Source organism: Neurospora tetrasperma (assembly GCF_000213175.1).
Source record: "Neurospora tetrasperma FGSC 2508 unplaced genomic scaffold NEUTE1scaffold_81, whole genome shotgun sequence".
In the NCBI taxonomy this organism is placed as follows: domain Eukaryota; kingdom Fungi; phylum Ascomycota; class Sordariomycetes; order Sordariales; family Sordariaceae; genus Neurospora; species Neurospora tetrasperma.
The window spans coordinates 7333431-7343720 of NW_009799179.1; the positions used below are offsets into that span (position 1 = coordinate 7333431).

General features: G+C 51.1%; 4 protein-coding genes across 4 annotated transcripts; 1 reads left to right on the forward strand and 3 right to left on the reverse strand.

Moving 5' to 3' along the window:
• Nucleotides 1-161: 161 nt before the first annotated feature.
• Nucleotides 162-3127, reverse strand: NEUTE1DRAFT_126561 (uncharacterized protein; the record flags this gene model as incomplete). The annotated part of the gene is made up of 6 exons (XM_009858500.1): nucleotides 162-761; nucleotides 829-1805; nucleotides 2136-2218; nucleotides 2559-2735; nucleotides 2937-2976; nucleotides 3106-3127. 6 exons carry the CDS (start codon nucleotides 3125-3127, stop codon nucleotides 426-428), a joined length of 1635 nt encoding a protein of 544 aa, XP_009856802.1.
• Nucleotides 3128-3557: 430 nt separating this feature from the next.
• Nucleotides 3558-4876, reverse strand: NEUTE1DRAFT_106118 (uncharacterized protein; the record flags this gene model as incomplete). Its single annotated transcript, XM_009858501.1, has 2 exons — nucleotides 3558-4604; nucleotides 4697-4876. 2 exons carry the CDS (start codon nucleotides 4874-4876, stop codon nucleotides 3558-3560), a joined length of 1227 nt encoding a protein of 408 aa, XP_009856803.1.
• Nucleotides 4877-5367: 491 nt separating this feature from the next.
• Nucleotides 5368-6841, reverse strand: NEUTE1DRAFT_150565 (uncharacterized protein; the record flags this gene model as incomplete). The annotated part of the gene is made up of 3 exons (XM_009858502.1): nucleotides 5368-5640; nucleotides 5714-6684; nucleotides 6833-6841. 3 exons carry the CDS (start codon nucleotides 6839-6841, stop codon nucleotides 5577-5579), a joined length of 1044 nt encoding a protein of 347 aa, XP_009856804.1.
• A 1307-nt stretch (nucleotides 6842-8148) lies between these two features.
• NEUTE1DRAFT_106119 (uncharacterized protein) lies at nucleotides 8149-9918 on the forward strand (the record flags this gene model as incomplete). The annotated part of the gene is made up of 5 exons (XM_009858503.1): nucleotides 8149-8202; nucleotides 8823-9215; nucleotides 9351-9372; nucleotides 9589-9648; nucleotides 9884-9918. The coding sequence occupies 5 exons, from the start codon at nucleotides 8149-8151 to the stop codon at nucleotides 9916-9918; spliced, it is 564 nt and encodes a 187-aa protein (XP_009856805.1).
• Between the last annotated feature and the right edge of the window lie 372 nt (nucleotides 9919-10290).

Genomic DNA, 10290 nt, shown 5'->3' on the forward strand with positions numbered 1-10290 from the left:
TCAACATGCGTACAAAGTACAAATGCCAAACTGCGAAGATAAAGTGATTGGGAAAAAAAGAAGTTTTGATGCTTGGAGCACCTTTTGATCTCCGATCCACCCAGGGGTCGAACCTGGAACCTCCTGATTCGTAGTCAGACGCTCTGCCATTGAGCCAGCGGACCTTCAAGTTTTGTTGAAATTTCAACAAGCTGTCATAACTATAAACCCCACGAAGAGTAACTGCATGAAAATGGACAAATTGCTGCAAACCAAGGCCATCACCTTGTCATTTAAGACAGCTTGTCAACTATATATGCCATCCCTAATACGATAGTCATCTTCATAACCAAGATCACAAGTCCAACCACAACCTTCTTTTATTCCTCCCATCAGGGATCAACCACCCATTTCCTTTGACGCCCAGGACGTCGTAACCATGGTGTTCACCTCTTCTTATTCTTACGCTTTCCAGCCTTGTTACCGCCCTGCTGCTTCTGGCTGCCCGTAGACTTGCCCTGTCCCAGCTCGTCTATGCTCTTCTCCAGCAGCTCAAAGTCATCGTCAGAATCGGTCGTGCTCGGAGTGGCCTTACCAGGCTCCGAGTCGTCATCATGGTCGGAGCCGCCGGCGACCTCCTCGTACTCTCCTTCGGCAAAGCCTTCTCCGTCGGCGTTGATGCGCTTCTTGGAGAACAGACGGCCGATGGTGAGGTTGTAGACGAAGAGGGGGAGACGGACGATGGCGGTGTCGGAGACGGTTGGGCGGTGGAGTTCGTTGGGCTGTTTTGCGGGTGGTTAGGTTACTTGTAATTGGGTACCTTGGTGGAAGAAATGATGGAAAACTTACGTCAAGCAAATACTCGGCCGTGTTACCCTCCTCGTCCTCTTGCTCAAGGTAGACATCACCCAGCGAATCCACGACAAGCACTTTACCGTTCTCAGCAACGACCCTCTTCTTGGCGCCCGTCGGTCCGCTACCCTGGGCAGCAGGCTGGGGTGTAGCCGAGCCCGAGGCGGAAGCGGAAGCAGAACCGGCGGCGGCTTGCTGGCCGCGGCGACCACGGCGGCTGGCGGTCTTCTGGCTGCTGTCTTTGTCCTTCTCCTTCTTGGCGTCGCGCTCCTGCATCCTGCGCATCTTACGGTTCATGGGGATGAGGTTTCCGTCTTCATCTTCCATCATCTGCGGCGGGGGCGGCGGGGGAGGAGGAGCGGCAACCGGGGCAGGGGCGGCGTCGACGCCAGGGATGTTAAGGTTCTCCCCCCAAGCGGCATGGCGGGCAAATTTGATGTAACGCTCGACGAACTCGCGCTGGCGCTTCCAGCTCATGTACAGGGCCAGGTAGTGGGCTGCGCCGCCGGCGAAGAGGAAGACGCCCGTGATGGCGGTGCCCAGGCCGGGGCGGTAACGGTTGTAGTAGTACTCGGTGCCCTTCCACGTGGGGAAGCCGTTGCTGAGGAAATGGTCGTAGCGGTCGCGCATAGGGCCGCGGAGGATGTTTGTGACGATGGACAGGCGGGCCTGGCGCTCCGAGGCGCGCTTGACGGCCGCCTTGATCTCGGCGGTCGTGGGAGGCTTGATTACCTGCGGAATCGGCTTGCCACCGGTCTGCTGCTGCTGCTTGGCTTTCTCTTTCTGCGCCTTGACCCGTTCAGCTTGGAGCTGCTGCTTGACCTTGTCCGGGTGCAGCTGACGGGACTTCTTCTTGTAGGCCTTGTTGATGTCATCGAGACTGGCGGACTTGCTGACGCCGAGGAACTCGTAGAAGGTGACGTCGGGGCCCTCATGGGCAATGAGTTCGTCGCGGACTCGGAAGATTTCGCGGTCTGTGTCGTACAAGACTATGTTAGAATGGGGAGGTCTCTTCCCTACGTCTTCGTATGGCCCTCCGCCATCATCGCCTATCCCAGCTTGTGTCGTGTAGGGATCGCCAGCACATCTGCTGGCCTAGGGAAGCTTCGAGACTGTTGGGAGAGTGGGTGACTTGCCTTCCTTGGACCACGCTGCCGTGAGCGGCGTCAATAAGGCCAAAAGGCCGAGAGAGAGCGCGGAGAATCTCATGATTGCATTATTTTCTGGCCTTGAACAGTGAGTGGCGCTCCTGTCGTGCTCAGGTAAAAGGAGGATGTAAAAATGCCAGCAGCTTGTTCCGAAACTTTCAGGGGACACCTTTTCCACGATTGGGTCAATGTAACCACTGGGTCGCATTGGCTTGGCGGGGTTGTAAGCAGAAGGCCAGCTGGCATCCAGCAGCTGCTTTGTCCGCCGTGTAAACTACAAGGACAAAGATGTGAAGGGTTAGGGTTTGAAGTGGTTAGCGAAAACGAAGCAAGTGTTTGAACCATGACTTCACTCCCTTGACACTCAGCTGTGAAAGCTTCTCTTTCAAATCTTTCTATCTCTTTTGAGTGCTAATGATTTGGCGACCTTCTGGCCAGGCTATCTGTACCAAAATGGTTTCTGTCTGGGTTACCCTTTGTGTTCAAAAGTCATAACCAGTCGCAGACATGCCCGTTAACCCTTGTACTCAGTCAACCCACGAGGTCCCGGGACGGCAAGAGTCGGGTTTTCAACCATACCTCCAAAAGTCCTGAACAAAGTCTCGGCCAAAGGTTGACTTTAACTCTGTAATGCGTCTGGTGTATTTGCGTTCATGGCCATTGTCATTAAGCGTTCTTGGGTTGACACCCCACTCCGTGAGCCATTCGATGCTTCCAAGGCTCCTAACTCTCTTGACTTGACTTCCTGCCTGCAGCCTGTTGAATTTGAGTATTGAGATTGAGATGTCTCAGTGGAGACTTACCTAGGTAGTGAAGCGGCGTTTTTCATTTGGTACCCAAGGTAGCCCAAAGTAAACAGCATGGTGAGCTTTTGGGAAAATGACCTCTTGAGCTCCTAGAGATTTCCCAAAAACGTGTATCCACAGATACAGCAAGGGCCGTGGTGTCACTACGTACTGTCTTCGATTGGGTTTCCAGCCTGAATATGCCGAGTAGACTTGAAACTCATGCTTTGATCATCAACCAAGCTGGAAGCTTCAGATGAAATCGATATTCTAGGTAAGTATCACACATCAGTATTCACTGGCGACCAAGCCTCTCCTGATTGGAATTGTTGGCGACTTACCTTGAGATTTCAAATGTGACATGGCCTGATCTCTGACCTCCAAGTAGTCGGACCCCAGAAGACCGAAAAAGTTTCAGGGACAGAAAGTATTTTTTCTTGGTCCTAATCAGGACTCAAGCGCGTCATGTCATACTCGGCTCAATCACTATTACTGCGCGATGAGAAACACGTTTTATGCATGCTATCTTGGTAATGCTGTTTAAACTTTGACTTGGAGAGTTATTTGGGATATTTCCCAGCGGGCTCGACGTATGGTTTCTTTGTTTTAATAGGGCAATATCTTCGCTCCCCTGACGCTGTATCATCTCTCCACAGGCCGTTCTTTTCCCCGCTAAACCATCGTACTCAAGAAGATCTACTTAGTCCTCACCATTGCAGTTATTTATACTGCACATGGCGATATCAACACCTTACCATCGCCTTTCCTTCTGCCAACCTACCCTTCCCTGTCTCTACTTCCTAGTCATCTTCAACCAACGGTTCGAAATTACTTTGAAACCTTTCTTCCAGTCATCATTCGCCCTAAAGATTAAGCCCTCCTTAACCCCACCATATTTTCCTGGACCAAGCTTATCAGCATACGCCAAGATTTCCTCCACGCTCTTCCCATACTTTGTAACAGGACCATACCCGAGCACAGGCACATGGGCGATGTCGAGCGTCTTGCAAAGCAGCTCGACGCTTTTGGTCGCGAGGTAATTACGGGCATCCATGTCCCAGATGCCAAAGACCACGAATTCGTGTTTCCCTTCGGGATACTGCATCGTGTTTCCCTGGATGTGAGAACCGACCAGCTCGCCTTGGATGGCAATGTTACGGTAGGGAATCTTGTGGATTTTGTCGAGAATGCCGCTCGTTTTGGCGGTCTCCCAGTAGATGTTCTTGCCGTCGTCGAAGAACTCGTGCTTGCGGTTGCAGACGCCAACCCGGCCGCGAGGAGTTTGCATGGTGGGAGGGATGGGGATACTGCCGGTGGTGGGTTTTAGGGCGGGAAAATAAGTGAGGAGATCTGGCGATTGGTTGGAGACCTTGTAGACGTGCATGGTGACGCCGTCGAGTTTCTCCGTGACTTGATAGATCCTATTTTTGGCTGCATGTGTGTTGAATACGGAGTTGCCGATGTCTTGAATCCGGTAATTGCCTGGCCTCTGGATGAGCGGCGACAACTCGCCAATGATGCCCGTAACCGGCCGCACGTGAGTCGGGTATTCCCACTTCTTGATGCCTAGGCTGTCTGCGAAGGAAAAGCACAGAAGCTCTCTCGTGGCTTCGTCCTTGCCGATTTTTTGGATGCGATTTTGGTGATGCAGTACAATCTCAGGAAAATCCGCAAGGGGAAAGATCATACCCTGCGAGTATGTGCCGGATACTTCGCGTGACCTGACGCGGAGCCCTATCTCTCCATTGAAAACATCGTTCATGCTGGACCAGAGCTCCCAATACCGATCAACGCGGGGAATGAACGAATCGATTTCCATAAAGACAACCAGATCGCCAACCTGGATAATGCATCAAGCGACAAAATTAGCTCGCTGCTTATCTGATGATCAAGCTGTTGTTTTGCGCAAATAAGCTTGCGAATACTCCTCACCTTGAAGCGATTCATCTGGGAGGTGAAGCCAACCACGGTCCAGTTGTCAACCGTGACAGCAGTGCAGTGTCCCTCAATTTTCTTCTTCGCCATAACTCTGCGCACACCCACGAGCTTGCGCTTGTAAGGCTGAATTGGTTGCACCGCGTTGGATGAGATGGCGGGGGTAGTGTTCTCCATAATCTCGAGTAGTGTTCGCAGTGCAATACCCCTTTAGAGATACGTGGAGGATGAGAAATCTGACAAAAAGTGTGAAGTAGGAGAAGAAAGGAAATCCTTCTATGACCGAGTCCACAGTTTTTCGAGATCTTTTCTTCGAAAACCCGGGAAACATTTGAGTCAAGTACCTGCGTTAAGAGTGCCCAGTGGCTGGTCCGGTCGCAGGTTCCCCAAGTTTGGGAAGATTTTGGATTGATCCTTCATCAACGGATGCCGAAGTTTGAAACTAAGATAATGAACCTAATTGGGATGAAACAAACACTCGCGCGAATTGCAGCGTTTGTGGGTGAGCTACATTCCAGTTCAAAGCCAGTTTAGCAGCGCGTCTGCTCGTTCTTCCATGGGTAGATGTAGCTACCTCTCGAATTTTCTCGACAGTGCCATGCCACTGCACTGGCTCGCCGCTGTGTTCGAGTTTTTGCCCAGCCACTGGATTTATGACGATTCAACACTTGGTGGCAACTTCCATTATTCTATCTCTACTCGGGATGATTCTAGCCATGTAACTCAATCAATAGCCTATCAAAATGGCCGCTACAATAAACTCCGCGAAGGGATCTCCCATATACAATCCCTATACCGTGCTCTTCATTCGAGAGTTGCCCACACTTCCAAGCAAATCGGCTCGGCTCAACCCCACAAGAACTCTGGCGTTGCCCAGTTACTGAATGGTAATTCGGCCGTAATGATCCATATAGGGCCTCTCGCCCGCGAAGCAAATGTAACTATTCAATCAATATGTTAGTGGCTGCCTCGCTTTAATCGGGGTGACGGTGTTCTAAGAAAACGTGTGCTTACCCCTTCCGCCCGTCATCGGTACGGTCAAACCCTCCAGGCCAGATCTCCTCCATGTCCTGGCGATGCTTGGTCATTGGCTTTTTCTCCTTTATCCGCAATTTTTCGAAGAAAACATAGGCGCCGTAGAAAACAGAAGAGGTCGCGCCCGCTCTGGCTCCCTTCATACCACGGAAGCGGGTCAACTGCGAGGTGTGAATATTGGCCGGTCGGTTAATGCCATGAAACTGCGCATGAATATCGCGGCAGAACTGCGCCATGGTAACGCCAGGCTTTTTCAGGTACGCATCAATCTTCCTCCGGATCTCATCACACGTCTCGTAAACAGGCACATCATCAGTTTCCTCGCCCTCGAGATAGACGTCACTGATATCGACTCCCGCGCTGTTACTGGCACCAGCCGCCTGGGCGGAGGAGCTTCCAGCCGCGGAACCGGCCGCGGAATCTGTCTTCTGCTTCTTGGTGGCGGATGTCTTGTTGGGGATCTTGTAACCGACAGCCTCGAGCTTCTTGAAGTACTCCCACGCGGCAGGGTAGGGGCTGTAGCCTTGACCTTTGTACGCGCCGTGCTCACGGAGAAAGCCACCGAGAGACTTGACACTCACGCCGAGCTCTCCGGCCAAAGCCGTCTTGGTGATTATGCCTGCATCAAGAGCGCGGTTGATTTTACGGCGCACTTGATCACAGTTGTCGGTGAGAGGGCCTTCGATGATGACGTCCTCAAGTTCATCGGCTGTCGGCAGGGGCCGTGGAGCCGGCGGAGTCGCGGGTGCCTTGCGCTTCCGGTTGTTGGGAGCAGGTTGGCTTGGAGTGACAGCTGGATTATAAGCAGCTTTGTCGGTAGGAGATGAGCCGGTGCCAGTGGGAACGTTCTCCTTGTTCGCAGCGGTTAAGGGATTGGGGCCATTGCCAAGGTAAGCTGACGACGGGGCATTGATTCTTGCTGCTTCGGGAGCGCCCCGAAGAACGCCCAGCTGACTCCGTGGATGGTTAGTTAGACAAGGAGGGCTCCATTCGAAACGTTTGGCCCTGTTGCAAGGGACGAAGGACGCATTCGCATCGCAAGTGTTCGCTTGAGGTCACAGAAGACCACCAGGGAAGATACCTCTATGTTGTACTTACATTGGACATAGTTTTGCTGTTGCAACAAGAATAATTGTGCCTGTTTGAGGCTCGTCGGAAACAATGTTGAAAGTGGTCTCGAACCCGCTGGATCAGGTGTGGGATTAGAAAATATTAGGAAACCGCGTCAAACGTAGTCGTACAGAGCTTTCAAGTAAATGTCGCTAGCCCACCGAATAAAGCTGAGTTGGAAGGTTTAAGGTTTGTTTGAGACACGTGAATGTTGTGTACAGGAGTTTGGAGTAGGTAAGGGTAGGGGGACGTCAGTCAATGTCAACAAAAGTTAAAGTGGGTCTTTACGTCAGTTCTTAAACTGGACATGCAGAAATAGTGGGGCACCTGCACGAGAAACCACACGAAAGCACGTGAAGGCAGCTGTCCAGTGAACTGGACCCTGCTTTCAGTTAGCACGTTAGCGTGAAATACCTGCAGAGCTGTGGTGGAATATGACGCGCACTATCTGTGTGTTAGTACACGAGCCAGTCCCGGCCAGAAAGGGATCATCAAACTAGCAGCTCAACCTAGCCACTCTGTTAGTGCAAGTCTTCAAGCGCTCGATGTCCCGACTTCCGAGTTCAGTCTCGGCCACTGCACGATAACATCAGCATACCTCTAAGACCGGAACCTGTATCGCCAAGTACGCAGCGTTTCTCATCATTTTCTTTCCCAAGCTTCCAGGTAGGAGCTCTCCAGAGTGGGTCTCGATTATATCCGGCTGGTTAGCGCGGCAGAGGTACCCAGCTGGCTGCAGGTCTTCGCTTCATTCAGCTGCTTCTCGTCGATGGTGGGTGACCTCGGGGCCCGGGGGATGCATTTCCGAACGGTTGATGCAGCGGTCGAACGTTCCATGGCGATTGCTCCTGGGGCCCAGACTCATACTTGACACCAAATCACCGCCGGTTGTCACGGACGTACTAAACCCAAGCCGTCAGGCCACATATCTCGAGCGGAAACCGCGGATGAACGCCCTGAACGCTGCCCTCCCTCACATCACAAACTGGGGTCGTGCAAACCAATGGACGAATTATGAGTGTCAATTTTACCAGGATGGGCCGCTGCCCTAGAAAAAGTTGAATCCTCAACTGGCTCCATGGGTAGTGACTATCTGTGGTTCAGGGTTCAGTCTCCGCGATCCGGTTCATCAGCAATGCTGTCACCATGGAAGTACTATCTACCGAGACATTCCCATGTACGGCCCGGTTACATTTATCTCTAGCGGTTGCCAGGGCGCTCTCCATGAGAGTTATGAAAGCCAGTACGGTGTTTAAGTCCAGATAAGTGTCTCGATAACTTGAGATTATCAGGAACCACCCGTAATGCGCCGTATCGATGATACTGTTCCTTGCCGGATCAAGTATATCGCCGTTCAGGTATCAACAACATGTCAGCTTGTTTCCCAAAATAGTTAGACGGGAAGCCCGTCATTCATATAGTCTCGCCAGATGAGCCGTCTTTTTCTGCTTGATAGGTACTCGAACGTAGATCAAGCGGGCCAACGTCATGGCACTCCGTTAACTTCACGGAGCAAGTGATGCGATAAGACATGGCAGCTCTCTTCATCACACACCTTTTTTTCTTTTCCTTACTTTTTTTTTCTATTTTTTTCTTTCACCAGTCTCGGATCACGTTTACAATGAACTCCCACATCCAACCAGTCAGCCCCTTGTCTACCCACACTGGCCAAGATGTGCTTCAGCACATGTAGTCTTTAGCTTTTAAGCTATTGACCTCCAAGGCAAGATCTCTATTACACTTTTTTTTCTCTTTTGCAAGAGATACCCTCTTCAAAACTCTTCAAATATTCCATCACGCCTGGTATACGGTTCCATATATACCTCTTAACCACGTTCACTCATCCTGATCTCATTTACACTCAGATGTGTCAGTCTTGATACTTGAGTAAGATTCCACACTTCAGAATGGCAAGTTCATTCCGCTCCTCTCCCATCCTAAACCCTACACGGATTACATGCTAACCATCCTGCCATAGCCCACTCCCGTCACACTCTCCGATGGCTTCCCAACCATAATCATCACTGCCATCTCCAATCTTGAAACCGTCAAACGAACCCGCCATAGTATCAGCGGCGCAAACGAACCACTAGACTCCATCTCCGTCCAAGCCGACAGCCTCATCCGCTCGCTTTTGCTAATCAAGGATACTTACTCCCTCCAAACCTTACGAGTAGGCGAGCAGATCTACCAGATCATGGATCTCGCCTCCCGTCTCGGCGCCTCGATGCTAGTAATTGCCGCAGACAGCAGCCGCCGGACCACAACTCCTCCTGGAGGGCTGGAGATCACGCCAGATGACTACGTCTATGGACACTTGCAGACTATGAAGGGTCAACTGCAGGATGCAAGAGATACGCTGTTTGAGCTGGTTAGGTCGGTGCTGGTAGGAGTTTCTGGGAATTCTAGAGATGGGTTTTGGGTTATTGAGGAGGATTTAGTGGGAGTGAATGAAAAGGTTGAGGGGGCTATGGGCGTTCACTTGAGGTTGTTTGCACGGTTACAGGGAAGGATAGGGAAGGGTGGAGGTGAGTCATTTGATCTTTGTTTTCTTTCAAAACTCTATCAGGCCCATTCCCCGTCATGTTTACTAACCGATTTGCTCCAATCTTGAGTAGAAGATGCTGTCATCGAACTGGACGACGCGGATATTGAACATCTCGGGTTGCCCCGAGTTTCGGGAGATGTGTAAGATGCCAGTCCTTCATTGCGCTTTTCATGAAACTGGCTGACAGCAAATCAAGGGTCGAACAGTGGCGCGCCACTGTGGGGGTTGAGACCGGCATCACTCGGGAGAGTTAGCAGTAATAAGCATTGCACCCGACGCATGATGAAAGGCCTGCTTGGTCTTCTTCTTCTTTTTTTTCATTTGTTTTTTTTTTTTTTCAAAGAAAAAATGGGCGGCGGGTGTTACAGCTGTCACGGTATGGCTATCTGGCTATGTACGTCTTATTTGTTTCATACTCTGTTAACATTTGGATACCCTGCATTCCACCTCCGTGTGGATGGGTGGCAGTCTGCTTCTTATCGCAACAACAGCAAATATCATGATCCTAAGCACACGTACTGTTTGACTGTGATACTTAACACCAGACCTACTCAATATTTCCCATTGCACAAATCCTTTGATTTGTCTTTGCTCCTCTTACTTCGTCATCCATAACCCTTAGTAAACCCCCCAAAATCATCCCATTCAGCCCAGCTGAAAACAAACATTAGATTGTCTCAGGTCTTAGATCTATCCGAGCCCCTATCAAGATCACAAGATCGTGATCAAAGCCATATTCTCGGCACTCACAACTGCCGAGAGCCATATACTGCCCCTTGTCTCATCAAGCATCCGACACCCGATCGACTCGTTTCTTTTCATCCCACGCCTTCGGTCCGAACGGGCGGCTGAAGTAAACAGTGCGAAAACTTGGCTTCGTCAAGGTCGAAAAAGGGGG